Here is a 25,797-nt window from a genome sequence, read left to right as displayed (position 1 = left end):
TATTAATTGATTAATGGATATACAGTAATTAGATCAGTTGTATGTGGAGGTTTTAGAATTAGATTTAAGCCACACAGACATAGATAGTTCAGATGTTTGATCATTGGGGAGTTTGATAAAAGTGTCTCATATATCTCTATCTCTATCTCTCTCTCTCTCTCTATCTATCTATCTATCTATCTATCTATCTATCTATCTATCTATATTTTCATTCATTCAGATTTCATCCACATGCACTGTGTTCCATATGGTGTCATTACATTTGTAGTGCGAGAGCAGCAAAGTGTACAGACATTATGTTTGGTGTAATCTCTTAGATGTTCAAATATGTTTATGACAGAGAGATGTGTCGCCAAAGCCACACGAGTTATAGTGACATCAGTACTTTCATGACTAACAACACATTTTGTTTTTAACAACTGCAGCAACTTTATTTAGCGAAAAGGCGAATTGCTAAAGTGTCCGCGGTGAAGTAGGAACCAAAGTGCGTCGGAACCAATTATTTGTAGTACGTAGAGTCGGGAGGGGAAAGCTGTAGGTGCGACACAAACGAGACGTAAACAAATGAAAACCTCCAGTCGACTGTAAACTGTTAAACCTTTATTCTGTTATTTAACATGATGTACTTTTAACAGCTGTTCCGAGCAGCAGTCGACACTCGTTGCGGACACGCGAGTTCTCCGGTTTACAATGGTACGTCACGTTTAATTAGATGTAAGGTACTAGTGTATAATAATAATAATAATAATAATAATAATACATTTTATTTATATAGCGCTTTAAAAGGCACTCAAAGACACTTTACGTGGTTAAAAAAATAAAAATAAAAGCATGTATAATAACAAAATAGCGAATCACTGTTTTTACCGTAAATACACATTTAAAATCGCAGAGAATAAGAATGTACTCGTAAATACTGAGGACCACATCACCAGTTACATCGTAGTGAATCACAGACCGCTAAAGGATCATAAGGGTGAGTTGGCTCCTCTGTTTTGCACGCAGGTGCACCATGTCCCCTGGATCTACACACCGGTGCGGACTGTCCTGGCGATCTGGAACCAGCTGACCAAGACCGAGGTGAGGACGCTCAACAGAAGTTCAACTTCAGAAGATGTACCGAGCCACGAGTCTGCTTTAACACTGTGTGTGCTGGGTTTAAAATGCATCCACCTGCACGCGCTAAAGCAGAGGTCTTCAACAAGGGGGTCCGCGACCCTTAGGGGGTCCGCGGAAGTACCGCAGGGGGTTCGCGAAATTTGTGGTTGATTAGACACAATAGCAGACCACCTCAAGGAGTCACTCAGAGAGAACCAGGACATTCTGGTGTAGCATTTCAAAATAAAAGCCCTTCAAAATCTCATTCACGAGACAATTTGTCTAATTTCAGATTAGATTTTAGAGGAAATGGTGCATAGTTACAACATAATTTCACCTCAAGTTGATAGCAGACCATCTCAAGGTGTCACGCAGAGAGAACCAGGACATTCTGATGTAGCATTTCAAAATAAAAGCCTTTAAAAATCTCATAGAGCAGAGGTCTTCTTCCCCTGGGGGTCTGCGGAGGTACTGCAGGGGGTCCGCGAAATTTTTGGTTGATTAGACACTTTTTATTTTGTATTTTTTCCTAACGTGAATCTGTCCATTATTTTAATAGTTCAGTATTGTATGCAAGACAACATGTATGTTTATGCATGGCGGTGGCACTAATAGGCCATCACTAATTTTCATTTCCACATTTATGTTTAAAATAAAAACGTTAATTTGAATAGCTTGTATGCATGATTATCATACAAGGTGTGTTTATACATGGCACTAGGCCCAGTTTACTGTGTATAGTCGGGGGTCCCTGCTCCATCTCTCTATCAGTTTGGGGGTCCTTGGCCTGACGTTGAAGACCCCTGCACTGAAGGACAGATGTTACCTGACTTATAGTGACGTCTGGTCCTTCTCTGCCCCCCGTGTCTGGATGAACTCTTCTCTGTTCAGATCCCAGAGCTGGCCAAGAGCTCGGTGCTGATGAGGGAGCGCAGCAGGGTGGAGGACACCATCCACGCCATGCAGCGAGCAGGTGCAGGCAGCCTGCAGGTGAGAGAACCGTGCGGCGTGTCGCTCTCGTACTGTATGTGTGATTGTGTCACGAATGCGTGTTTTCTGAGCGACGGAGTTCTATTATTCTGATCTCTCCTCAGGTGATCTCAGACTTCGACATGACACTGACCAGGTTCGCCCACAACGGGAGGAGAGTTCCCACCACGCACAGTAAGCACACACACACACACACACACACACACACACACACACACACACACACACACACACACACACACACGTTGAAACGTTTTGCATTGTTAGACCCACATGATTGGATTAGTTGAGTCATGACTTTGTACCTTTCTGAAACTGTTACAAACACGTTTTCCTTTCTTTTTGCAGACATCCTCGATAATCGGTTGTTGATTGATGAAGATTGCGCTAAAAAGGTTCATTCACTGCTGTATGAAGTGTTTGTTGTTGTGCAGTAACATGCACAGTGACGATCCAATGAACTATGGAGGGAAACGAGACTCTTTTGTATACGCAGGAAGCTTTTCAAAAGTCAACATTATGAGATCTTTAAAGTTTAAAATCTGTGCATAAAATATTAATATTTATGTGTTCAAATTGCCATTTTGACTCTATTTTCTCTCCATAATGAACTGTCAGATAAACTGATGTCCGCTGGTCTGCGGCGCTTGTTGTCTCATGCCGATGCGTCCCTCGCTGGTGATTTGTAGATATAATAATAATAATAATAATAATAATAATAATAATAATACACAGTATGCTCAGTATTGTTTGTTGGTCCGCTGCCAGATGAGGGAGCTGTTGAACACCTATTACCCCATAGAGATCGACTCCAGCAGGACTGCTGAAGAAAAGCTGCCCTTCATGGTGGAGTGGTAAGAAACGGACACGCTGACCTCAATAACTCCTGTTCATTCTGTGACTCCTGATTCCATTTGTGTTGGGCTGCTCTCTGCAGGTGGACCGAAGTCCACGAGCTGCTGATTCAGCAGGGGATCAGGAAGGACATGTTGGCGCAGGCTGTCCAGGAATCCAGCGCCATGCTCAGGTTAGCACTGTGCTCAGAGCTCACATTAACCGACTGGTCTTAACTAACATGTAGCTAATATTTATTATCATTAGTGAAAACCTCAGGCAATATGCAACACAGTGGTGTAACAATAAAGACAATTAAAGAAAACGTTGTTGTTGAAATGGTTTGTGTGTGTGTGTGTGTGTGTGTGTGTGTGTGTGTGTGTGTGTGTGTGTGTGTGTGTGTGTGTGTGTGTGTGTGTTTTCTTTAGGGACGGCTACAAGTTGTTCTTCGACCGTCTGACGGAGCAGCAGGTCCCTCTGCTGATCTTCTCGGCCGGCGTTGGAGACGTCCTGGAGGAAGTGATGCGACAGCACCGCGTCTTCTATCCCAATGTCCACATCATCTCCAACTACATGGACTTTGACCAAACTGTGAGTTGGCCCACACCCGTGTTCTGCTTGGATTTCATATCACAGTTGAGAAGCAACATTTTATCAGTGAAGGTTTGTCAATAAACACCAGTTTTTCCCGTCAGCTTCATGAGTTTAACTCCTCCAGCTTCAGCCTCTCTATGCGAGTGTCTGGGAACCTGAACTGAGGATTGTGGGTTTTGTTCATAAGGGGGTCCTGCGAGCCTTCAAAGGCCAGCTGATCCACACCTTCAACAAGAGGGACGGTGCTCTGTCACATGCAGCTGGCCTCAGAGCGCTGCAGGGTCGACCCAACGTGCTGCTGCTGGGAGACTCTCTGGGAGACCTGACCATGGCCGACGGCGTGTCCGAGCACCAGAACATCCTCACCATCGGCTTCCTCAACGACCAGGTGAGACCGGTGTCCGGTGTCGTTCCTCGTATCGACGCGCGTAGTGTCGGGATCGGGGTTCTCAGTGTCCGTGTTTCTCAGGTGGAGGAGAGGAAGGAGTCGTACGTCGACTCCTTTGACATCGTGCTGGTGCGGGACGAGACGATGGACGTCGCCAACGCCGTCCTCAGATGCATTACCTCATCGAGACGCAACAAGTGACACGCGGAAGCAAGGACTTTGTGGCAACACACACACACACACACACACACACACACACACACACACACACAGATGGACTTGTTCATCATCACTTACCTCAAACCAGACATTGAAACTGGACTTTTGTGTTTTGACTGTAAATCAAATTCTATCCCATCCTGCCAAAGTCTAAAGGGTTAAAAGATCTAAATTAGGTTGAACATTGTGCAACTTAGTTCAGAGTAGTCTGTGATTCATGACATCACAGACTGTGTGAGAGCTGGATTTTGAGTTAGTCCAGTTCAGTACCAGCAGCCCTCCCTCTGACGACCAATCAGCACCTCTTACAGGCTTCATATGAACACTTACAGGGTGTGTTTCTGAACGTCAGGCCTCTCTGGTTTACATTGTTTCACAGAATGAGGACGCTTTTAAACATCGTTTCTTATTTAAAGACGCAACACATTTTGTAAACGTCTCTTTATCTGCCAGGTTTATGTATGTATTAATGTATATTACATCTGCATGTGCTGCAAGTACCTCCTGCTCAAGTATACACATACTACTACACACACAAGTCATCAGTTTACAGCTAACTTGACAGCGCTATCAGTCTTTAAGCTAATAGTTCTTTATTACAGTAGCTTTAAATTCATAATGTTTTTGTTTTTAGTACATCTGCAGCATTGGGACTTTCAGATGTGTGTTTTAGAATGACTAATACTTTTACTGTTACTAATTTGATGAACAAGAGATGCGTCAAATGCTAATCCATAAAAGTCATTTTCCAACGATGCTCTTCGTTTGTGTTTTCCTGGTCTTTTTAATTTAACTTGTATGAATGTATTTGTGGTGCAGGATGCAGAGCTGCTTTACTGTCAATCTTTTTCATGCCACGCGTTCTTCTTCCTTGTCAAAAGCTGGCACCTACATTACCCACAATGCAACTGGACCGCAGACAATTTATCTGTAAACAGACGTTGTGTGTCAAATTGTCATTCGTTCCCTTTTCCCTCCAGTGTACCAGGGGAACTGTTGTGACTGCAGCTTTGAAAACATGTTTTACAGACGATCAGCTGCAACCAACAATGTGTCACATTGTAACAATAATGTAATAACTGAGACTGTATTTAGGGCAAAAAGAGAGGTGCACCAATAAATACAAACATTTTAATTAATATGACAAATGAAGTTCAGTTTTCAAAGACAATCACACAACACAGACCTCCACAACAAATACAGATTGTACTTTTTACTTGTTAAAATGTGGTACAGAAAATATTAAACCATGATGACGTCTGGAGAAAGTCCCTCGTTGCTTGTTCTAAAGTTGTTCCGGGTTGATCCTCTTCCTCTTCCTCGTCCTCGTCCTCATCTACCTTCAGCTTGAGTTCGTCGGCTATGATCACTCACTCTTCATTTCGGTCCTGGTTGTGGAACATGTCGGTAAAGACCTGCTCCATGATCAATCCAGGCCTTCTACAACTGTTGTCGTGTGGGTTAATCATTGTGAGTTTAGAGTTATACTTCATCTCTGTGAACAGAATCTGCATCGACAGTAGAAGGTGAGCGATCCGTATGGAAAGCAACAGAGACACATTGGAACTCATCTGCTATCCTGATGTTCAGCTTTTTTATTGGTTTAAAATTAGCTCGTAAACTGGCTACTTTTTTAGTATTTCAGATATGCTATACTATGACTGTTTTTTCCTTTTTTCGACATACTACATTATGACTGTTTTCTACATGCTATACTGTGACTTTTTATAGACATACTATGCCATTGATTTTCAACTACTGTCCCTGGCTAAGTGGAGAGTAGGGCTGCCTTTCAATCAGAGGGTCGTCGGTTCAATCCCCGGCTCCTGCTCTGCTAATCTCATGTCAAAGTGTCCTTCAGTAAGACTCTTAACCCTAAGATACTATTACTATGACTTTTTTTAGACATACTATACTGTGACCGTTTTTTCAAATTTTCGACATACTATACTATGACTGTTTTTTCCTTTTTTTGACATAATATACTTTGATTTTTTTTCTATTTCAGAAATGCTGTACCATGACTTTTTTTCTTCGACATGCTATACTTTGACCTTTTTTTCACATGCTATACTATGACTTTTTTTTTCACATGCTATACTATGACTTTTTTTTTTTCACATGCTATACTATGACTTTTTTTCACATGCTATACTATGACTGTTTTTTTTTTTCACATGCTATACTATGACTTTTTTTTTTTTCACATGCTATACTATGACTTTTTTTTTTTCACATGCTATACTATGACTTTTTTTCACATGCTATACTATGACTGTTTTTTTTTTTCACATGCTATACTATGACTTTTTTTTTTTCACATGCTATACTATGACTTTTTTTTCACATGCTATACTATGACTTTTTTTTCACATGCTATACTATGACTTTTTTTTTTTCACATGCTATACTATGACTTTTTTTTTTTCACATGCTATACTATGACCTTTTTTTTTCACATGCTATACTATGACTTCTTTTTTTTCACATGCTATACTATGACCTTTTTTTTTTTCACATGCTATACTATGACCTTTTTTTTTCACATGCTATACTATAACTTTTTTTCACATGCTATACTATGAACTTTTTTTTTTTTCACATGCTATACTATGACTTTTTTTTTTTTCACATGCTATACTATGACTTTTTTTTTTCACATGCTATACTATGACTTTTTTTTTCACATGCTATACTATGACTTTTTTTTTTCACATGCTATACTATGACCTTTTTTTTTTCTTCACATGCTATACTATGACTTTTTTTTCACATGCTATACTATGAACTTTTTTTTTTTTCACATGCTATACTATGACTTTTTTTTTCACATGCTATACTATGACCTTTTTTTTTCACATGCTATACTATAACTTTTTTTCACATGCTATACTATGACCTTTTTTTTTTTTCACATGCTATACTATGACTTTTTTTTCACATGCTATACTATGACTTTTTTTTTTCACATGCTATACTATGACTTTTTTTTCACATGCTATACTATAACTTTTTTTCACATGCTATACTATGACTTTTTTTTCACATGCTATACTATAACTTTTTTTCACATGCTATACTATGACTTTTTTTCACATGCTATACTATGACCTTTTTTTTTTCACATGCTATACTATGACCTTTTTTTTTTTTTCACATGCTATACTATGACTTTTTTTTTTTTTCACATGCTATACTATGACCTTTTTTTCACATGCTATACTATGACCTTTTTTTCACATGCTATACTATGACCTTTTTTTTTTTTCACATGCTATACTATGACTTTTTTTTCACATGCTATACTATGACCTTTTTTTTTCACATGCTATACTATGACTTTTTTTCACATGCTATACTATGACTTTTTTTTCACATGCTATACTATGACTTTTTTTCACATGCTATACTATGACTGTTTTTTTTTTTCACATGCTATACTATGACTTTTTTTTTTTCACATGCTATACTATGACTTTTTTTTTTCACATGCTATACTATGACTTTTTTTTTTTTTTTCACATGCTATACTATGACCTTTTTTTTTTTCACATGCTATACTATGACTTTTTTTTCACATGCTATACTATGACTTTTTTTTTCACATGCTATACTATGACTTTTTTTTCACATGCTATACTATGACTTTTTTTTTTTTTTTCACATGCTATACTATGACCTTTTTTTTTCACATGCTATACTATGACCTTTTTTTTTTTTCACATGCTATACTATGACCTTTTTTTTCATGAAGTCTTAGCAAAAGAAAAAGAGAAACTTTCTTTTTCTTACAAACATTTTAATCGTGACTTTCATGGACAAATACAGGTGGTTTTCTGAAATACAATTATCAAAGACAAACAATCATACAACACAGAACTCCACACAAAAAAAAGACCCTTTGCACTATGTTCTTGTAATTTAAAAAAGACTGTTCAATGTGTACAGATAGAATGAAACCATGACGATGGGAAGTCTCTCGCTTGTTTTTAAGGTGTTGGGGTTCATCCCTGAGAGAGAATAAAACTCATTTTTTCTTTTCATCACAACTCCTCGTGCCTCGCCTCCTCCCGCTCCTTGTCCTCGTCTACCTTCAGTTTGAGCTCGTCGGGCGTGATCACTCCGTCTTTGTTCCGGTCCTGGTTGTCGAACATGTCGGTGATGACCTGCTCCATCATCATTCCCGGCTTTATGCGACCTTTGCCCTCCGCCACCTGCAGCTTGATGAACTCCCCGAACTAAGAGACAAAACAGCGTCACTGATCATGAGCATTTGTACGTATGCATACTGTAGTATGACCTTTTTAATTGCATTTTTATGGTTTACTATACTCTGACTTTTGTATGACATACAATACTATGAATGTTATAAACATGTATAGTATACTTACTATACATACTATTTTTAAGACGTACTATACTATGATTATGAGACTTTAATTGTATTTTCTGTGACAGTTTAATGCCGTGCTAAATTATGATTGTCTGTCTTTTATAACTTTTTTAAGACAAACTATACTATAACATAATGTATGACTTTTTAACTATACTATGACATTTTTTATGGGGTACTATATGATATTTTATGCCATACTGTACTATTATTTGTTTATGGTTCTACCGTGTAGAACAGTGAAACTCAATTCTTGATATCACCACCAGATGGCGTCAAAGTTATGTCTTTCATTTCTATTTAATCAGGCTCCAGCGGTTCAGGCTGGAGTTGCATCATTTTTCTGTAATCGGTGGAAAGTAACTAAGTAGTACAAAGTTTTTGAGTTATTTGTTGCACTGTACTTGGTATTTAAATTGTATACTACTTAATGTATATACATTTCTCTACTAATACTGTGTGTTTTACTGTGATCAAACTATGAATCCAGGACTCGCTCTTGTCATTGAGTATTGTAACGTTGTGACACGGCTACTGTAACTGAAGGAGAAGATCTGGTGGTTCTGTACCGTCGGCGGTCACATACCTCCTCCTGGGGAACCGCCGCGTTCTTGTTGACATCCAGGGCATCGAACAGGTCTGCGGGGCTCTCCTCTATCCACACAAACAGGTAACCGGGCGGCACTCCCTTCTCAAAGCTCACCAGTTCGATGTCAAAGACCAACACAGCGCTGCCCGGCACGCCGGTGGCTGACGGAGACAAAGCAAAACACAGTTTAACTATTAACTTCATGATGTTTTAGTAAACTCGTGAATCAAAAAAAAGGTCTCACCCCCTTTTTCTCCGTGGCCGAGGTGAGGCGGCACAGTGATCACCCTCTTCTCTCCCACGCACATGCCGCGCAAGCCTTCGTCCAGCCCGTCGATCACCTTGTCCGACCCCAGCACCGCGTCCTGCAGGGACTCGTAGTCGTGTCTGGGAACAACGTTTGATCGGAACGGGTTAAAGCGGTTGTGTGAGATCGGCGGGTAAAAAGACACGCGACGTCCGGGGCGACTCACGAGGAAAAGAGCTTGGTGCCGTCCACCAGGGTGCAGTTGTAGTGGTAGCGCACCAGGTCGTTCTCCGCGGTCATCTCCTTACACGCCTCGGGCTTGTGGGTGATCTGGATGGTCACCGTGTCGTTGGGGTTGTGGAAGTCGATGACGTGAATGTCAAACACCAGCACAGCGTTAGGGGGGATGACGCCACCTGGACGGACCACGGAGTTATTCAACCTCCAGAGCAACTCCGTGATTTTATCTGATCATAACCCTCATAACCCTCATAACCCTCATAACCCTAACCCAACTATACAACTCTGTCTCATTGTCAGGCTTCATTCAACTCTTGACTTTTTTCAGCAGTCCGAGTCCTCTTTCCTTCATGTCGTCCCCTCTCTCGTCCCCTTTCCTTCATGTCGTCCCCTCTCTCGTCCCCTTTCCTTCATGTCGTCTCCTCTCTCGCCCCCTTTCCTTCATGTCGTCTCCTCTCTCGCCCCCTTTGCTTCATGTCGTCTCCTCTCTCGCCCCCTTTCCTTCATGTCGTCTCCTCTCTCGTCCCCTTTCCTTCATGTCGTCCCCTCTCTCGCCCCCTTTCCTTCATGTCGTCTCCTCTCTCGTCCCCTTTGCTTCATGTCGTCTCCTCTCTCGTCCCCTTTGCTTCATGTCGTCTCCTCTCTCGTCCCCTTTGCTTCATGTCGTCTCCTCTCTCGCCCCCTTTGCTTCATGTCGTCTCCTCTCTCGTCCCCTTTGCTTCATGTCGTCTCCTCTCTCGCCCCCTTTGCTTCATGTCGTCTCCTCTCTCGCCCCCTTTCCTTCATGTCGTCTCCTCTCTCGTCCCCTTTGCTTCATGTCGTCTCCTCTCTCGTCCCCTTTGCTTCATGTCGTCTCCTCTCTCGTCCCCTTTGCTTCATGTCGTCCCCTCTCTCGCCCCCTTTGCTTCATGTCGTCCCCTCTCTCGCCCTCTTTCCTATCTATTATCTGTATCTAATAAGTGCTAATCTAAAAAATGCTCTTTCACAAAGGTTGAATGGGTTATTTTTCCAGAAACACAGCTTTGTGTCGATGCATATGTGCAACAATGAACCACCAGTAATTCAATCTATTAAAATCAGTCCACACAGACGACTTACTGGACGCAGCAGCAGAAGCGTCAGCGTCTCTTACCTGCTCCTTGCTCCCCGTACGCCAGGTGTGGAGGGATGATGACCCTCCGCCTCTCTCCGATGCACACTCCCAGCAGGGCCTGGTCCATGCCTGCAATCACGTACCCCATCCCGATGTAGGTGTTGTATGTGCTGTTCCTCTGGTAGCTGGTGGCAATAACACACATGGTTAAATTATTAGAATTATACTTGAAGGAAATATACACCCTGAGGCCATGAATACACATCTTTGACCTAACCCTAACCTGGTGTCAAAGGTGACTCCGTTCAGGAAGGTTCCATTATAGTGGTACCGGACATAATCCCCAGACACAGACTTGCGTGGACACGACTCAGGCAACACCTGGTCCTCCACGGTGAGGTTGTCCTTCGCGTTATGAATGTCCACCAACAGGACATCGAACACCAGCGTCGCCTGGGAGGGAATATCTGTACCTGGAGAGCAGAGGGGGCAGGAGTTCCAACGTCACACCTACCGACACCGTTAACACGAAGAACAAGTGGTTTCACACTGAGCAGAGATTGATTTAAGTGATCTTTATTTATAACAGGACACTATTCCTGGGCTTTTGTGAAAAGCAGAGGATGCTAAGATCTACACGCTGAGCAAAATATTCAAATGTCAGTTGAAGAACGGTACAAGATGCAGGTCAAGTAACTTAATAAATAAATATGGAATCATGCTACTGTCATGTGGTTAAGAGATTTGAATTATATTAAATTGCTGTTAAACAATGTTCACTTACGTGTCCGTCCTTGTATATGTAAACAAACAGGTGACCCCGCCCCCAAAAATAGTGCTCCATAGCACTACTAGTGGTAAAAACTGCACAAGGGAACTTGAAGTGCATTGACAAAAGAGTATGTTGTATGTCTATGCATGTATTCATAAGCTGTGATATCAGGGATGGTTTCCTTGTAATATCATTTTATTCCCCGGTGTTTGGAGAAGCAGGGTTCGTTTTCAGCCCTTTCAGTTCTCCGTCATGTTTGCTCACCTGATCCTTTTTCTCCGTAGGCTTTGAAGGGCGGGATGACGATATTTCTGATCTCTCCCACACACATGCCCATCAGACCTTCATCCATGCCCTTTATCAGCCAACCCTCACCCACCAAGGAGTCGTGGGTCTGCTTCCTGGTGTAGCTACGTAGGGCAAAGTCAAACACACAATACACCTGGATGAAAAGCGCACAAACACACAAGAGAGCCGTCAACCGGACAGGGCTTTGGTTCAGAGCATGGAGAGAAGAATGAGGTTTAGCTTCAACATCTTTGCCGACTGTGGTTTCACTATCTGTAGGGCCACAGCTGTTAACACACTCGTCGATCACGACGGTCGTCCAGAATACCTGGAGTCAAAGACGGTGCTGTCGAGCAAAGTGCCGTTGAAATGGTAGCGCACGAAGTCGGTGCGCATCACGGAGCGCTTGCAGTCTTTGGGGGTGTTGATGGTTTTGGTGACCACCAGGTCGGCTTTGTTCCACAGATCCAACAGATGGATGTCAAACACCAGGGTGGCATCTGGAGGAACCACATCACCTGTGGACACAGTTAGATGAAGTGGTTTTAGTCGTGGTGGCAGCCTGGCTCTGAGGACGGGGTGTTGATCTAATGGTCTGTTGATCTAATGGTCTGTTGATCTATTGGTCTGTTGATCTATTGGTCTGTTGATCTAATGGTCTGTTGATCTAATGGTCTGTTGATCTATTGGTCTGTTGATCTATTGGTCTGTTGATCTAATGGTCTGTTGATCTAATGGTCTGTTGATCTATTGGTCTGTTGATCTAATGGTCTGTTGATCTATTGGTCTGTTGATCTAATGGTCTGTTGATCTATTGGTCTGTTGATCTAATGGTCTGTTGATCTAATGGTCTGTTGATCTAATGGTCTGTTGATCTATTGGTCTGTTGATCTATTGGTCTGTTGATCTATTGGTCTGTTGATCTAATGGTCTGTTGATCTATTGGTCTGTTGATCTATTGGTCTGTTGATCTAATGGTCTGTTGATCTATTGGTCTGTTGATCTAATGGTCTGTTGATCTATTGGTCTGTTGATCTAATGGTCTGTTGATCTAATGGTCTGTTGATCTATTGGTCTGTTGATCTAATGGTCTGTTGACTCTTTCTCTGGCGCCACCAGCACGTCACTTGTTCACCTGTTTGTGAAATATCTCAACACCGAATGAATGGACTGGTACATATGTGGATACAGATGTTCACGGTGACCAGAGGATCGAGCCTATGGTCTTTGTTAGCATGCTATCACTAGCATCTAGCTCAAAGCAGCACTGAGCCTACATAGGCATCAGGCTCACAGAGCAGCTAGCGCGGCTGTTGACTTCTTTTCTCGTTGGTATTTTTTTATTTTTAGTTATTTTTCTTTGCAGACCTCAACTCTTGCAGATGCTAAGAACAGCCAATATATTTAAATGACTTATCAACTATTGTCATTTGATGAGACACAAATGTGTTTATGGATATGCATCATAATATCAACTCAAATATAAAAGGCACGAGTTGTTTATGATGCATATTAACATAACTACGGAGTCACTGCCACATAGACAACCTGGAGCCTGCGGGGCCCCTGAGGGGTCTGGGGCCAACCTGAAATCTCAAATATGAACTTCACTTTAAAATGCGCTGTGCTGCGTCTACACACTACATACCGTAACGCACAGAGCGATCCACTGTAGGGCATTTACCTGCACCGGTGCTCCCGTAGGCCAGGTGAGGGGGCACGGTGAGCGTTCTGCGCTCGTTCACGCACATGCCCTGCAGACCTTTGTCAATCCCAGCGATGAGCCGGCCCTCCCCGAGCAGGCCCACCTTAGGGTCCCCTTTCTGATGGCTGCGGAGAAAAGAGAAGGTTTACAGAAACAGAGAACGTGTCAGAAGTGGGTCAACTTCAAGAGGATGAAGGCCTGACCTCTGGAGGGGAAACCGCTTCATGAGTGTTTACACGATGTAACACTATTACATCGTGTAAATCTGAGGCTTTTTACATTTCTGAAGAAAAAACAAACTTTGCATCCAGTTTCATGGCCTCTGCAGCGCGATCAGCCACTGTGAAAGCAGAGAAACTGAACTAATATGAATGAACTCATAATGTTCAGATGAAATGAAGGAACTCACCTCGAATCAAATGCTTTCCCGTCGACAAACGTGGCGTTGTAGTGATAGCGGACATAGTCGCCCTCCTTCGCCTCTCTTGCACAGATTTGGGGGATGAAGTGTCTGTCCACGACTACATCTCCTGCCACAGGACTGGGATTGCAGCCCACGGGACACCACGTAGTAAGTAGGAAAAAGAACACGCAGCAGGCAAACATCTTTGCAGAATGAGGTGAAATAAGTTAGAGGGGATTCGAACCAATAAAAACAAATAAAAGCGATGAAATAGATAAACGTGAGGCCTAGAGCCTGTGTGCGCTCTGTACGCAGAGGGCCGAGGGTGCAGATGTTGAGCAGAGCGGCGGCGTCTGAATGTTGTAAACGTGGACAATCTCCAGGTTGCAGAGAGGAGGTTTTACCAGAGGGGAGGAATGTCGGAGCTGGAAACTCAGTCAAGTTAACCCCGAAACTAAAAGAGCGCCACTTCCTTTAAAAGTAAGATTACAACAGAACGGAACCATCAACCCGCTGTTTGAATGTTCAATTCAAATCGTACGCACACATTTCCTATAACGGTATGTAATCTTTTTGACGCATGACTCTTTTTAAGTAGATTAGTGTGACTACATCCGTGTTTTCTGGGTTTGTTTTTTTTGAATTGCCCATTTTTCGCTTTTATTTTGAAAGGAAAGTGTTCCCGTTCTGTTGGGTTCTTCGGCACAGCAGACAGATCCGCCTCCCTGGACCAGCAGCGTGTCTGAGCCGTAAAGTATCCCGGGAGCCCCCAAAGTTTCAGCTTTTCCATTAATGCCGTGAAAACGTCAAGAGGAGCCAAATCAGAGCGGATTAGTTTCCTAGAATAAGAAATCTCAATTTGAAAAGAAATGGATGTAATGATCCCAAACTATGATGGGCAACACAACTGAAAACTAAATGAGTATTTGTGCCTCTATAATCCTCTATATAACGGTACAGAACACGTCCTTGTCATATCATAATCCCCTATAGAAGACAATCACTCATAACGATGGGACTTAAGTTTATACATCTCATTTAATGCTGCTTTACTTATCGTATTTATAGTTTAAGCGAACTTGCACGGGTGAGTATTCAACAACAACAAATAAGACAACAATGCACAAGCGGTCACTTTTACGCACTGAGCCAAATAAAGAAACGGTGACAGCTGATCTACGCTGAGAAACCCGAGACACTCTGAAAGGGCCAATCCCGGAATTCCCAGAGACCCTTAAGCGCTTCAGCAGACCACCGCACAGACACGCAACCAGCAGGAGCAGACAGCAGGAGCGGACTAATATGTGGGATATTATCTTATCATGGTTGCATTTTGCGTTAAAGGAGACGCGTTGTTGACGTTGCTGTGGTTGACCCGTGTTCTCCTGACAGCCGCGCAATATGAAAACTACAATTTCAGAAATGTCCCCACACAGGAGCTCGTGCCCCTTACAACTGCGTACGGATTGGCTTTGGACCATTACGCAGCAGGGAAGTGGACTGAATCGATCGAATATTTGGAATTGAGTTTGCGTCTGCGCCGGCTTCTCAGAGACAGCGTGAGATACTGCATGCTGCACTGTAACGGCACCACACACGAAGAAGCGTCCTTCACAGGGAACCAGGAGCTCCGAGTCCACTGGCACGTTATGGTGAGAGCGTCCTGTCTGCAGAGGTGCAGAGGACATTTCCCCGCGTTGCAGCTCACTCCCCCCGGCAGAGAGATCCTGGAAGCTTTCAGCAGAAGGACTCCCTACAGATACCTGCACTTTGCTTACTCCAGGGTGAGACACTTCACAGCGACATACACATCCTTATTCATACCATCAATATGAGCAATGACAGCTGGACATGACTATAGAATTATACTAAATGACAAGCAACAAAAGAAACCTTGGTAAAGGTACCTGTAAAGGAAATGAACTGGGAGTTTGCATCCTCAGCTGTGTCTTGGAGGCTGCTGTATTAAAAGTGTCCTGTTGGGTCAGTTGGCAGGGTTCAGTACGTTGGATCTGGTTCAGGACCTTTATGATCACTAGTCCTGCTGTACTCAAAACTAACGAGGACAAAATGTCCCAAAATAACCCTCTAAATAGTATTTCTAGTGTTTATTGGGATTGACATACTTGGTGATCTTGGCTCCTATGTTTGACTGTAAACTTGTAGCATAGGACACAATAAAGAAAAGATGTTTTGTATACGTCACTAGTCTTCCAAATGAAGTTCTTTGCTTCACTCCCAGCTGAATGACCTGCAGAGGGCCGTCCCGTGTGCCTACACCTACCTCCAGAAGAACCCGGAGGACCAGGAGATGCAGCAGCTGATGCAGGAGTACGAGAGCCGGTACGACCTGAGCGGCTACCTCACCGACCACGAAGGACACCCGTACGAGGTGAGGACACCGCAGCGTCTGTCCTTCGCGACGCTTTCTGTATAATACACACGACACTAGAGAGTTCCTCTGCTTAACACTAGATCATCAGCCACAAAGGTTTCCCCAAAGAAACGGATGAATCGTTTCATTTCTAGGCCTCCTTCCTGAGAGGAGTGAAACTCAGCAATGCAGGCGACTACAGCAGCAGCGTTGAGCACATGGAGGACGCTCTGAGGCTCTATCTCCACGAGTACGGCCTCTGTCAGGCAGACTGCGAGGGGATCGGTCGACCTTCACCACACGGTGACCTCTATGCTGTCGTAGCAGGTCGGTAAAAAAATGGTATCGAATGAACAGAAAACAATACTGAGGACTCAAGAAGTTTCAGGACAAAGACTTGTATGAACACATGAACTCTGGTTAAGTGTGCTTTTGTGTGATTCTTTGTGGAGAAGCTCAGTTGTACATCTGTCAGTTAAATGAACGAAGCAATTTGTCAATGAAACGGTGAAACGGTGAAACAGTGGACTAAGAAGGTCTTTGGTCAAAGGCAGACCTACATTTATCTGACAGTTATTCTAGTTCTTTTGAAGATCAGACCAGTGGTTCCCATCCTGTTTGGCATGTTCCAGATGTCTACGACTTGTTGTTCCTCTCCCATGAATCGTCTCATGAACCCTCCAGTTTATGGACTAAACCCCGTTTACATAAAACTAGCTGCACCTGAACCAGCTCTTTAGTAAAGGGTCTGAATACTTCCACCACTGTCTCTGATCTGATTACTGAATAATAATAAATGATCTCTGCTCTGCTTTTCCAGATGTTTACGTCGGCGCATTGCACTGTAAACTGAAGTGTGAAGAACAGTTGATGCCTAACGTTGGTGGTTACTTTGTGGATAAATTCGTGGCCACTATGTACCACTACCTCCAGTATGCCTACTATAAGTGTAAGAGTACAGCTGCAGCGGAGCTTTCCTGCACCGTTCCCAATCACAGTCGACTCATCTGTTCATCTGCTGTTTGTTTATCCGACCAGTGAACGACGGCCGCCGTGCGTTGCCTTGTGCGTACAGCTACTTCCTGTTTGAACCGGAGGACCGGGTCATGAAGCAGAACCTGCAGTATTATAGAGCCTACAGCGAGCAGTGGGGCCTTCAGCACGACCACTTCACACCCAGGACGGTGAGAGGAAACACCACATGTTTGACAAAAATCTGTTTGTGCACGCTGTCTGCTGGAAGCCACTAATCTGCGTTTCAATAGGAGGCTCTAACACACTACAGCCACACCGTCGCTCTGAAGCAGATGCTGACATCTGCAGAGAAGTACCTGAAGATGGACGATGAGGTAAGATTAAAGAGAAACTACAGCGTACGAGTACGTGTCGTCATGAATCATTTGGGGTTTCTTTCTTCAGGATTTCTTCGGACCAGAGGAAGCTGCACTGTTCTCCTCCGAGTCTCCCGACGTTGAGTTTGAAGGGAGGGGAGACTACGAGGAGTCCATCTACGCCGAGTGGAGGCAGCCGACGGGCAAAGGAGACGCCGGGGAGTCAGACGCCCGAAGAGAGCCGAGAGCGACGATTTAACACAACGGCAGATCTGAAATACGTCCTCTTCTGTCCTACGTTAGAACTGTCCTCATATGTATCTAATCTTAGTTTTTTAAGAAATAAAAGATTCAATAAAAGCTGTTTTCACTGCTTTTCCTCCACGTATACTTTAGTGTTTGACAAACATTTCATCAGCTTGACTAAAATACAGTTTATTACCGTATATATGAGTGGAAGTTGTGTTGAGCTCCTGGATTGCTGTTTTTAATACTAATACTAAGCGTGAATATAGTTTGTGTTTTTATGAACATACTTTGGTTGTTAATACCGTGAGAGGCACAGATAAACAGATCTCAACACACCCTGTAGAAACGTCCCTGAGGTCCAGCAAATATTTAAACATATTTACAAACACACCCTGATTCATAAGCAGTTACAGTGAACTCTTCATGAACGCATTTCTCACCGACAACAAACACCAAAAAGTACTTCGTTCAAACGGGACAACAGACACACGGTCACCGTTATTCATATATGATTTAATATATATTTCAATATACAATAATAGGAGTATTTACATCATAGGCTAAGATAATACTGGTAACCTTCCCGTGTGAATGGGGTGTGTGTGTGTGTGTGTGTGTGTGTGTGTGTGTGAGAGATCACAAACACATTGTGACCTGAGCTTTCAGCCATGTCGGTCCTTGAGTATTACATGTTATACAGCGTGCATACGGCGTAAAGAGAGCCTTAATATGAATAAAGGGACGTTTTGAATTATGAGAAAATCAACTGCTGTTTAATCAACTTCCAGGACTAACTGCCCTCGTTTTGATTGTGTCTAATGTCAGAGGAAATGTCGACGTGTTCCTTCATTGCTGTCGTAGGTTTACTGGCAGTGTAACTTGGATCACCTCTCTGTGTGCGATAGCGCCGTTCAGACGCCTCCTTTACACCAACGCCATTAAAACGGGCTTTTTTTTTTTTTTTTTTGGGGTGATTCGATCTCAATGCGGACACTGGAGATGCTGATTAACACTTAAATCATCTTAAATCAGATCTAGATACGAGACGCATTTTAATGCAAGGTGTGAAGAGGGTCAGCGCTCCTCAAGCGGTCTTTGTACATAACGACCACAGAAGGAACTGTAATAAACCTGATGTAAGATTCTCTGAAGTCCAGAGGGGACACACGCAGACAGAGTTTCTGACATTATTGATGAAATGTACACGTTTATTGCTTATTGATCTCACGGCCTTTAGAGATAAAGCGTATTTTTTATTTACCTCAGCAGCTTGACTGAGCATTATAATCTATGAACATAACATGGAATTGAGTGAGATCCTGTGTTTAAATCATTTCATAACTTTTGCAGCTTGAAAAAATCTCTTGGAGGCATGTATGAAACCTACAACACTGTGACCCAAGTGATCCAGAAGGAGCTCAAACTTCACTGAACTGCAAAGATTCAAATCTCCTCTCTGGAGTTAAATCTTCAAAAGGAGCAGTTTGACGCTGAGAGGCAGGAAGAGTCTTCTCTCTCTGCAGACTTGTGCTTTCAGACTCAGAGCGGCAGTGAGTCACTGCTGTCATAACCAGTCCACCTTATGATACACTTTGTACATCAGCACCCATGTTCAGCACACTTGTACTGGCTGTGTATAGCTTGCATATCATACAGCGGGATAAAACATTCGATGTGCAACTGTCTGAAGTAAAAAGGACTCCGATATCATCGGCACAGAGACACAGCTAGCAGGCTCTGAACTACACATTCATACATTAATGCATATTATGTAGAAGCGTTGATTTTAGGACGTTTGGTAATGAACGGCAGCGTAAGAGAAAGTATGGCTATCACCGTGGAATGTAAAGGCTGGACTTTAAAATCACCGCTTCGTTATCTTCATACGCAGGTGAAGTCTCACCGCTGAGAGGAGGCGGCTGTGTTTCTCCAGGAGATGAAAGATCTTTGAAAACAGAAGACTAGAAGTCGTACGTGACCTTCTTAAAGGGGTAGAACACAATAACAGTCGATGTGGCAGAATATCAGCTGGAACCAGTGGAAGGGAGAATATAACAAAACGTTCAGTAAACACACTTCAGAGAGTGTGTGTGTGTGTGTGTGTGTGTGTGTGTGTGTGTGTGTGTGTGTGTGTGTGTGTGTGTGTGTGTGTGTCCTGGATGTGAGCATGACACCAAAGAGAACATTTGGAACCAGAAAACAACCGACCGACTGACTGATGGCATCTTCCATACTGCAGTGAAACAGTTCATAATTAGGCTTCCCAGGAGGAGAGCACCAAAGGAGACAGTGTTAAGGAAACCAGAAAAAAGGAAACGGGGGGAAAAAGGTCGGAGGGATCAGAAGTGGAAGATGTCTTCGTCTTGCATCCTCAGGAGCGGACTGGACACCGGCGTGAGGAAGACAGGACAGCGAAGAGATAGAAGTGAAACTCACGAAGACCTGGACAGAGAAGAGGAGTGAAGAAGAGAAGGAAGACGAGGGGAGGAGGAGGAGGAGGAGGAGGAGGAGGAGGAGGAGGAGGAGGAGGAGGAGGAGGAGGAGGAAGACACACAGTGAGGAATCTGATAGAACCGACAGGGAAGATGTTCAGTTTACTATAAACCTGGAACAGTTACTAATTTAATGTTTGCATGAAATAATGAATAATCAAATGATCAAAATGTCACAATAGCTGCTGACTAACTTTCTGTTGATTGACTTAATTAATCGACTAATCATCGCAGCTGAAATGCAGATGGATCATAAAATAATAACAAAAAAATAACTTAAAGAGGAGTTACATTTTATTATTGAAAGTCTTATGAAATCAACGTTACAAAGTCGACACTGCAGCTATATTCTAGAAATGGCAGCCAAGTTAATGAGGGGACATGCAGAACAAAGAATAATGAAGAAAAACTACTAAAATTGCGTTTTGTTTTGTGTATTTTAAAAGCCCGTATATGGAAGAAGACTGCAAACTAGCACATATATATATATATATATATATATAAACACTGTGGTATGTGGCTTTGGGTCATGCTATATACTCCCTATATACGAGATCAAAATGTGTGAAAGATGAAAGATAAGCAGATGAAACGTGTCTGGGCTTAGAAATAGATCCTTAAAGAAGCAGATGATTCCTTTAAAACAAACGTCATCATGTTTCACGTAACGAACGGCGACCGACGTCGCTTTAAGATCAGGACTGAAAGGCGGGGTCGTACCTTCCTCTGCGGATGTTTCTGGAATGGCAGCGAGGCAGGAACACAGACGGTGAGGTAGAAAGACAAGACAGGTGTCAGAACATCAGCTGCTTCATATGCACAAGAAGCAGAAACACATGCGATGAACCCGAGGCCTTACAAGCAAAGCATTAACGAGGCATTTAAAGCTGCATTTTAGTTTCTCTGCATCCTGCAGACACGCTGCAGCAAAGACACTTCAGACGCAAACTAACTGCAGAGAAAAGATTCAGTCGTGCGGAGAGGAACGTGGAAAGAGTTTGTTTAATCTATTATTAGATTTATTAACAATTGTTGGAAACCTACACGGCCTTAAAGCAGTTCTCACTCCGTGTTTTTGAAGAATCAGTTCTAATCATTGAGTGACGTCTTCTTCCACGAGGACATCGTCTGTCCGACTGACCCGACAATATATAGTTTACTATCGGAGAAAACCAAGAAATCCAGAAACTATTGTGAGACAATTTTACTTAAAAAAACACTAAAATGATTCATCGATTTCTGTCACTTGATTGTTGATTATTTGACAGACTGTTTCAGCAACAGTCCGGTGTTCAGTTCATTATACATGATGTACATTTAGCTTCTACGGCCCACATACAGTAAAATACATATCACACATATTGCAAAGCGGTGAAGCCATGATGGGAACGCCATCAAAGAGCTTACTAGCTTTGACTAATGAGTACGATCACTAACGCTCTCCTTCTCTAACAAAAGCCACAGATGGAAACCCGTCTACCACACGTCAATAATGAACCCACAGGTCTCTGCTGAGCATGGATCAGACAACGAGAAGGGGAGCATTCAGCAGCACACACACACACACACACACACACACACACACACACACACACACACACACACACACACACACACACGCCAGAGCTCTTACTTAAATCCCCAGCCAGTTCCCCCCAGGACTATCGCCGCCACCAGAATCGCACCGGCAACCGAGCCTATTATGATGTTGGTGCCACTGGGACCTGTTGGAGTGAAGGAGTCAACCAGTGAGGGGGGGGGGGGGGGGGGGGGGGGTGTTCAATGTGACCCAAAACACTTTCAGCCAACGTGAAGAAGCAGAAGAACACGTTATGATGACTGCTATCAAGTTTGAATTATGACTTCATGTCCTGCACCATTGATTTATATAATAATAATAATATATATAATATATATATATATATACTCTCTCTAAAGAAAAGATACAATATAGGTATTGCTTTGAAAAATGAAGCTCATGTTGCACATTCTGTAAAATGAGCTTCATATATCTTTTAAAATTGTTGTAATTTGTCATTAATATATTGCTTTTTTATTTGCTTTCCTGCCATATATATATACATATATATTTTGTCTATATTTGTTATTGATTTTGTGTCTCACTACATTCTTTAAACATGCTGTAATTCACATATTTAAGCCACTTTCGCTCACATGTTTCTATTTCATATTTGAATTGTTCCTGAATGCAGATGAAAGCTTTCAAACTATTCTGTAGGGACGGGTTTTTGTGCAGCTAGCTGCTCGGTGTCGTTACCTTTGTACTTCTCCGGGTCTGCCGGTGTGGGGCTGAGGATCGGGTCAAACACGCTACAGTCCTTACCGGTGAAGTCCGGATCACAGATGCACCTCATCTCGTTGCTGCAAGTCTGCGAAAAACATAAAAAAAAAAAAGACAAAAAAAAACCATGGAGCGGAAGCGTCGACATCTTCTCTCGTTTTACTAACGCGCAAAACAGCGAGCCGCTCACCCCGTGGTGGGAGCAGACGCGTGAGGACGAGGAGCCCGGGCAGGTGCTGAGGTTGAAGGTGGTGACGAGGAGGCAGCGGCGCTCGGAACACATCATGTTCGGCCCACAGGGCGTCCCGTCCTCCACGTAGCCCATGTCCAAGCCGTCATCCAGCACCGCGTGTCCGCCCCTGTCGGTCAGACGGTCTCATGTAATCATCGCTCAGTTTGTTACGGACCGATTCGTGTGGGGAATCCAAATTCACATCAAGCAGCCTGCTGTACTTTTGTTTAAACAAAACCAAGCAGCCCGAGAAAAAAGCCGCCTCACCTGCAGTCCAGGTATCGGTTCTGGTGGTGGATGGTCAGACTGGTGAGCCTCCCCTGAAGTTCACCAAACCTCGGCCTGTCTGTCAGATTGGTGCACAGCAGTAAACCGCACAGGACGTCCCTGGTGGAGACGGAAACGATTTAATAATCAAATCAATAGTGTTATGTGTTATCAATATGTATTGAATGAAGCCGCGCTGTTCTCTCACTGCTTGTTGCACTGCACCCATCCCTGACCACTGGAGTCCGGCCCACAGTTTCCTTTCTCCGTGCCCTCAGAATTCAGCTTTTCGTAGCAGAACCTGTCGGCCGAGTCTGAGGAGACAGAACAGCGTCTTTGACTCGTCGCTGTAACGGAAGCTCTTCTCAGATTCTATCATTTTAGCACTAAAGTTCGACATCCAATCCAAACCTACTGTAGCCCCACAGAGTTCTGCACTGGCCGTCTCTGGTCTTACAACGACCTCCGTAACACCGACCCTGAGCGGAGACAACACCTTCCGTTAAATGGGACAACCGAAGCGGGCAACAGACATTCAGCAACGCGCGGGACTTTACCTGTCCAGCATCACACATGTAGCCATCCAGTTTGTGGACGTTGTGAGGACACTGCAAGAGAGAGAGAGAGAGAGAGAGAGAGAGAGAGAGAGATAGAGAGAGTATCTGTCCGTTCATCGTGGCGGGGGGGGGGGGGGGTTCAGATTCTCTGGGCGTGTCTTTTACCTGGCTGGTGTCGCCCATGCAGGTCTCAGGGATGTCACAGTCGTTAACGGCTTCACGGCACGTCACGCCTCTCAGCTCGTACTGTAGCAAACACCCAAAGAAGAAGACGGAAGGAGAAGAAGAAAGACATGAGGTGGTGGAGGGGGGGGGGGGGGGTGGAACTGTAAGAAACAGCAACAACCTCTCCGGTTAAAGTGTGGAAGCAGCTCACCCTGCAGTCCCTGCAGCAGAGCCCGTTGCTGCACATGGCATTGTGGGTGAGGGTGCACTTCTTACAGCAGTTGGCTCCGCTCCGTGCACACTCCTATGGGTAAGAGATGTTCATAGCGCATCTGTAGACCACGAGTGTTGAACTTGAGCATACCTGACTACACTTACAGTCTGACAAACTGCAAAGACAGACGGGTTGTGAACTAAACATTGTCCCCAAGTAGAGTCCCCAGCTTATCTGTCTGAACGGAGAGAAGCATTCCTCTGGCTTTGAGTGGGTTAAGCCCAAATACTCTCTGTTTATAAGACAAGCTAATATAAAAGGAGTTCATTCAAATGTGCTCACCACGAGTGATCCACAGTCACATTCCTCTCCCAGCTCCACAAATCCGTTCCCACACTCCGGTGGGTCGAACAACTGCAGGAGAAGAAACCACAAGCGGGGTAACAACGGAGTGAAAACCTACACGCATCAGCAGAACGGACGACGAAAACACATTCAAACCCATTTTAACTTCGGTGAGAACAACGCGGGACGGTGAGCGACCGCCGCTCACCTTGCTGGGCTTGTTGAAGAGACAGCTGCCTCCTCCCTGCTGGAGGAATCGCAGGTACTCATCTACACTGCAGCGGGAGAACTTCCTGGGCAGGTAGTAACTAAGTAGAACAAAAAGAAACAGAAATCTCTCATTGCCATTTGTTGGCAACATTTGCAATATTGCTAAAGCATCACATGGAGGTGAAATGTGTCCGTCTTTGTTGCCACAGACTCCTGTTCTCCTTGAGAAGTACTGCTTTGGGTGCTACAGGTGATTCATTGGTTCTAAATCAAAAACGGTGCATACCCTGTGTCCTCCATGATGCAGCCCAGCCATGGGTCTGGACACCTGCAGTCTCCTGGACGGACGGACACACACACACACACACACACACACACACACACACACACACACACACACACACACACATCAAATATTTCTGTTGTCAGTCGATGAGATAAATGTAAAACAATCGGGAAAGTCAAAGGAGTGCTGCATAAAAGCGTTGCACTCTTTTTTAGATTTAACAGTAATTAACAGTAGAATGTTATCTGAAGATGCCTGGCTCAAATACGGGACTACTGCAGGAATGGTTCAAACCAGGATCTAAAGGAACACGGCTGTTGTCTTTCTAAGTCTCTGTGTTTGTGAGTCATGTGAGGAGAGATCGTCCTCCAGGACTCCTCAACCAGTGAGATGTTCGTACAGCATGTCTCACCTGCAGCCAGTCGCTCCTTGTTTCTCAGCATGCCGATGTTCTGGCCGAGACTTTGACTCAGTGTGATGGCCATCGGACCCACGCTGCCAAACTGAAGACACACACATGAATCAAGTTCATGTAATCTAAGTGTATTTCCTTACTCAGATTATCTAAGTGAGGGACACGTGTCTCACCTCATTGATGCCTCCACCCCGGGTGACTGAGCAGATGCCTCCAATGTAGGCTGCCTCACTGCGGCTGCTCATGAACGTCCTCCCACTGCGATGAAGACAGAGACACTTAATAACAGACACAGGAGGAAGACAGAGGAGAGAAACAAGGAAAGGAGGAGGAAGAGGAAGACAGAAAAAGAAGAAGAAGACAGAGGAGAGAAACAAGGAAAGGAGGAGGAAGAAGAAGAAGACGACGACAGAAGAAGACAGAGAAGATCAAGGCAAAGACAAAGAAGACGGATAAAATGAAGACGAAGAAGACAAAGACGAAGAAGAAAGAGAAGAAGACAGAG

At 43.7% G+C, this 25,797-nt stretch overlaps 4 protein-coding genes across 5 annotated transcripts in view; 2 read left to right on the top strand and 2 right to left on the bottom strand.

Annotated features, from left to right (window-relative positions):
- Positions 1-381: 381 nt before the first annotated feature.
- LOC137886686 (7-methylguanosine phosphate-specific 5'-nucleotidase-like) lies at positions 382-4,879 on the top strand. Its single transcript, XM_068729243.1, has 10 exons — positions 382-693; positions 1,006-1,080; positions 1,990-2,088; positions 2,193-2,262; positions 2,437-2,483; positions 2,857-2,942; positions 3,026-3,115; positions 3,351-3,513; positions 3,704-3,904; positions 3,986-4,879. Exons 1-10 carry the CDS (start codon positions 691-693, stop codon positions 4,103-4,105), a joined length of 954 nt encoding a protein of 317 aa, XP_068585344.1. The 5' UTR covers positions 382-690; the 3' UTR covers positions 4,106-4,879.
- A 2,383-nt stretch (positions 4,880-7,262) lies between these two features.
- fkbp10b (FKBP prolyl isomerase 10b) lies at positions 7,263-14,402 on the bottom strand. The gene is made up of 10 exons (XM_068729234.1): positions 13,860-14,402; positions 13,430-13,575; positions 12,074-12,263; positions 11,722-11,867; positions 10,969-11,158; positions 10,725-10,870; positions 9,579-9,768; positions 9,350-9,492; positions 9,103-9,266; positions 7,263-8,361 (listed from the first exon to the last, which is right to left on the bottom strand). Exons 1-10 carry the CDS (start codon positions 14,054-14,056, stop codon positions 8,167-8,169), a joined length of 1,707 nt encoding a protein of 568 aa, XP_068585335.1. The 5' UTR covers positions 14,057-14,402; the 3' UTR covers positions 7,263-8,166.
- A 635-nt stretch (positions 14,403-15,037) lies between these two features.
- LOC137886678 (endoplasmic reticulum protein SC65-like) lies at positions 15,038-17,933 on the top strand. The gene is made up of 7 exons (XM_068729235.1): positions 15,038-15,637; positions 16,096-16,245; positions 16,383-16,554; positions 17,048-17,176; positions 17,266-17,411; positions 17,493-17,576; positions 17,647-17,933. The coding sequence occupies exons 1-7, from the start codon at positions 15,176-15,178 to the stop codon at positions 17,815-17,817; spliced, it is 1,314 nt and encodes a 437-aa protein (XP_068585336.1). The 5' UTR covers positions 15,038-15,175; the 3' UTR covers positions 17,818-17,933.
- A 355-nt stretch (positions 17,934-18,288) lies between these two features.
- The window catches only part of adam11 (ADAM metallopeptidase domain 11), an 18,409-nt gene continuing 10,900 nt past the window's right edge, over positions 18,289-25,797 (bottom strand). Inside the window, exons 12-27 of one of the 2 annotated variants that reach the window (XM_068729209.1) lie at positions 25,466-25,550; positions 25,290-25,380; positions 24,878-24,929; positions 24,590-24,689; positions 24,379-24,450; positions 24,034-24,126; positions 23,823-23,903; positions 23,658-23,708; positions 23,516-23,579; positions 23,309-23,414; positions 23,101-23,220; positions 22,792-22,960; positions 22,578-22,689; positions 21,933-22,023; positions 21,020-21,037; positions 18,289-20,249 (exon numbers count right to left, since the gene is read on the bottom strand). In XM_068729209.1, coding sequence (XP_068585310.1) covers positions 20,240-20,249; positions 21,020-21,037; positions 21,933-22,023; positions 22,578-22,689; positions 22,792-22,960; positions 23,101-23,220; positions 23,309-23,414; positions 23,516-23,579; positions 23,658-23,708; positions 23,823-23,903; positions 24,034-24,126; positions 24,379-24,450; positions 24,590-24,689; positions 24,878-24,929; positions 25,290-25,380; positions 25,466-25,550 — 1,315 coding nt within the window. In that variant the 3' untranslated portion in view covers positions 18,289-20,239. Of the gene's footprint in view, positions 20,250-20,575; positions 21,038-21,932; positions 22,024-22,577; positions 22,690-22,791; positions 22,961-23,100; positions 23,221-23,308; positions 23,415-23,515; positions 23,580-23,657; positions 23,709-23,822; positions 23,904-24,033; positions 24,127-24,378; positions 24,451-24,589; positions 24,690-24,877; positions 24,930-25,289; positions 25,381-25,465; positions 25,551-25,797 lie in introns of those variants that run through there. The other variant, XM_068729208.1, reaches the window with a different exon arrangement.

Source organism: Cebidichthys violaceus, unplaced genomic scaffold (genome assembly GCF_023349555.1).
Source record: "Cebidichthys violaceus isolate CVI_PGR_0920_01 unplaced genomic scaffold, fCebVio1.0.p SCAF_45, whole genome shotgun sequence".
In the NCBI taxonomy this organism is placed as follows: Eukaryota; Metazoa; Chordata; class Actinopteri; order Perciformes; family Stichaeidae; genus Cebidichthys; species Cebidichthys violaceus.
Note: the sequence above shows the minus strand (reverse complement) of the source record. Positions and strands in the feature narration are given on the sequence as shown.

Coding starts and splice junctions, on each gene's coding strand:
- LOC137886678 (XM_068729235.1), top strand. CDS start 15,176: ATGGTTGCATTTTGCGTTAAAGGAGACGCGTTGTTGACGTTGCTGTGG. Junction 15,638..16,095: donor TGCACTTTGCTTACTCCAGG/GTGAGACACTTC, acceptor CTTCACTCCCAG/CTGAATGACCTGCAGAGGGC. Junction 17,177..17,265: donor CCAGTATGCCTACTATAAGT/GTAAGAGTACAG, acceptor TTATCCGACCAG/TGAACGACGGCCGCCGTGCG.
- fkbp10b (XM_068729234.1), bottom strand. CDS start 14,056: ATGTTTGCCTGCTGCGTGTTCTTTTTCCTACTTACTACGTGGTGTCCC. Junction 12,264..13,429: donor CTACGGGAGCACCGGTGCAG/GTAAATGCCCTA, acceptor CTGTGTCCACAG/GTGATGTGGTTCCTCCAGAT. Junction 10,871..10,968: donor GGAGTCACCTTTGACACCAG/GTTAGGGTTAGG, acceptor TATTGCCACCAG/CTACCAGAGGAACAGCACAT.
- LOC137886686 (XM_068729243.1), top strand. Junction 1,081..1,989: donor ACCAGCTGACCAAGACCGAG/GTGAGGACGCTC, acceptor TTCTCTGTTCAG/ATCCCAGAGCTGGCCAAGAG. Junction 2,263..2,436: donor GAGAGTTCCCACCACGCACA/GTAAGCACACAC, acceptor TTCTTTTTGCAG/ACATCCTCGATAATCGGTTG.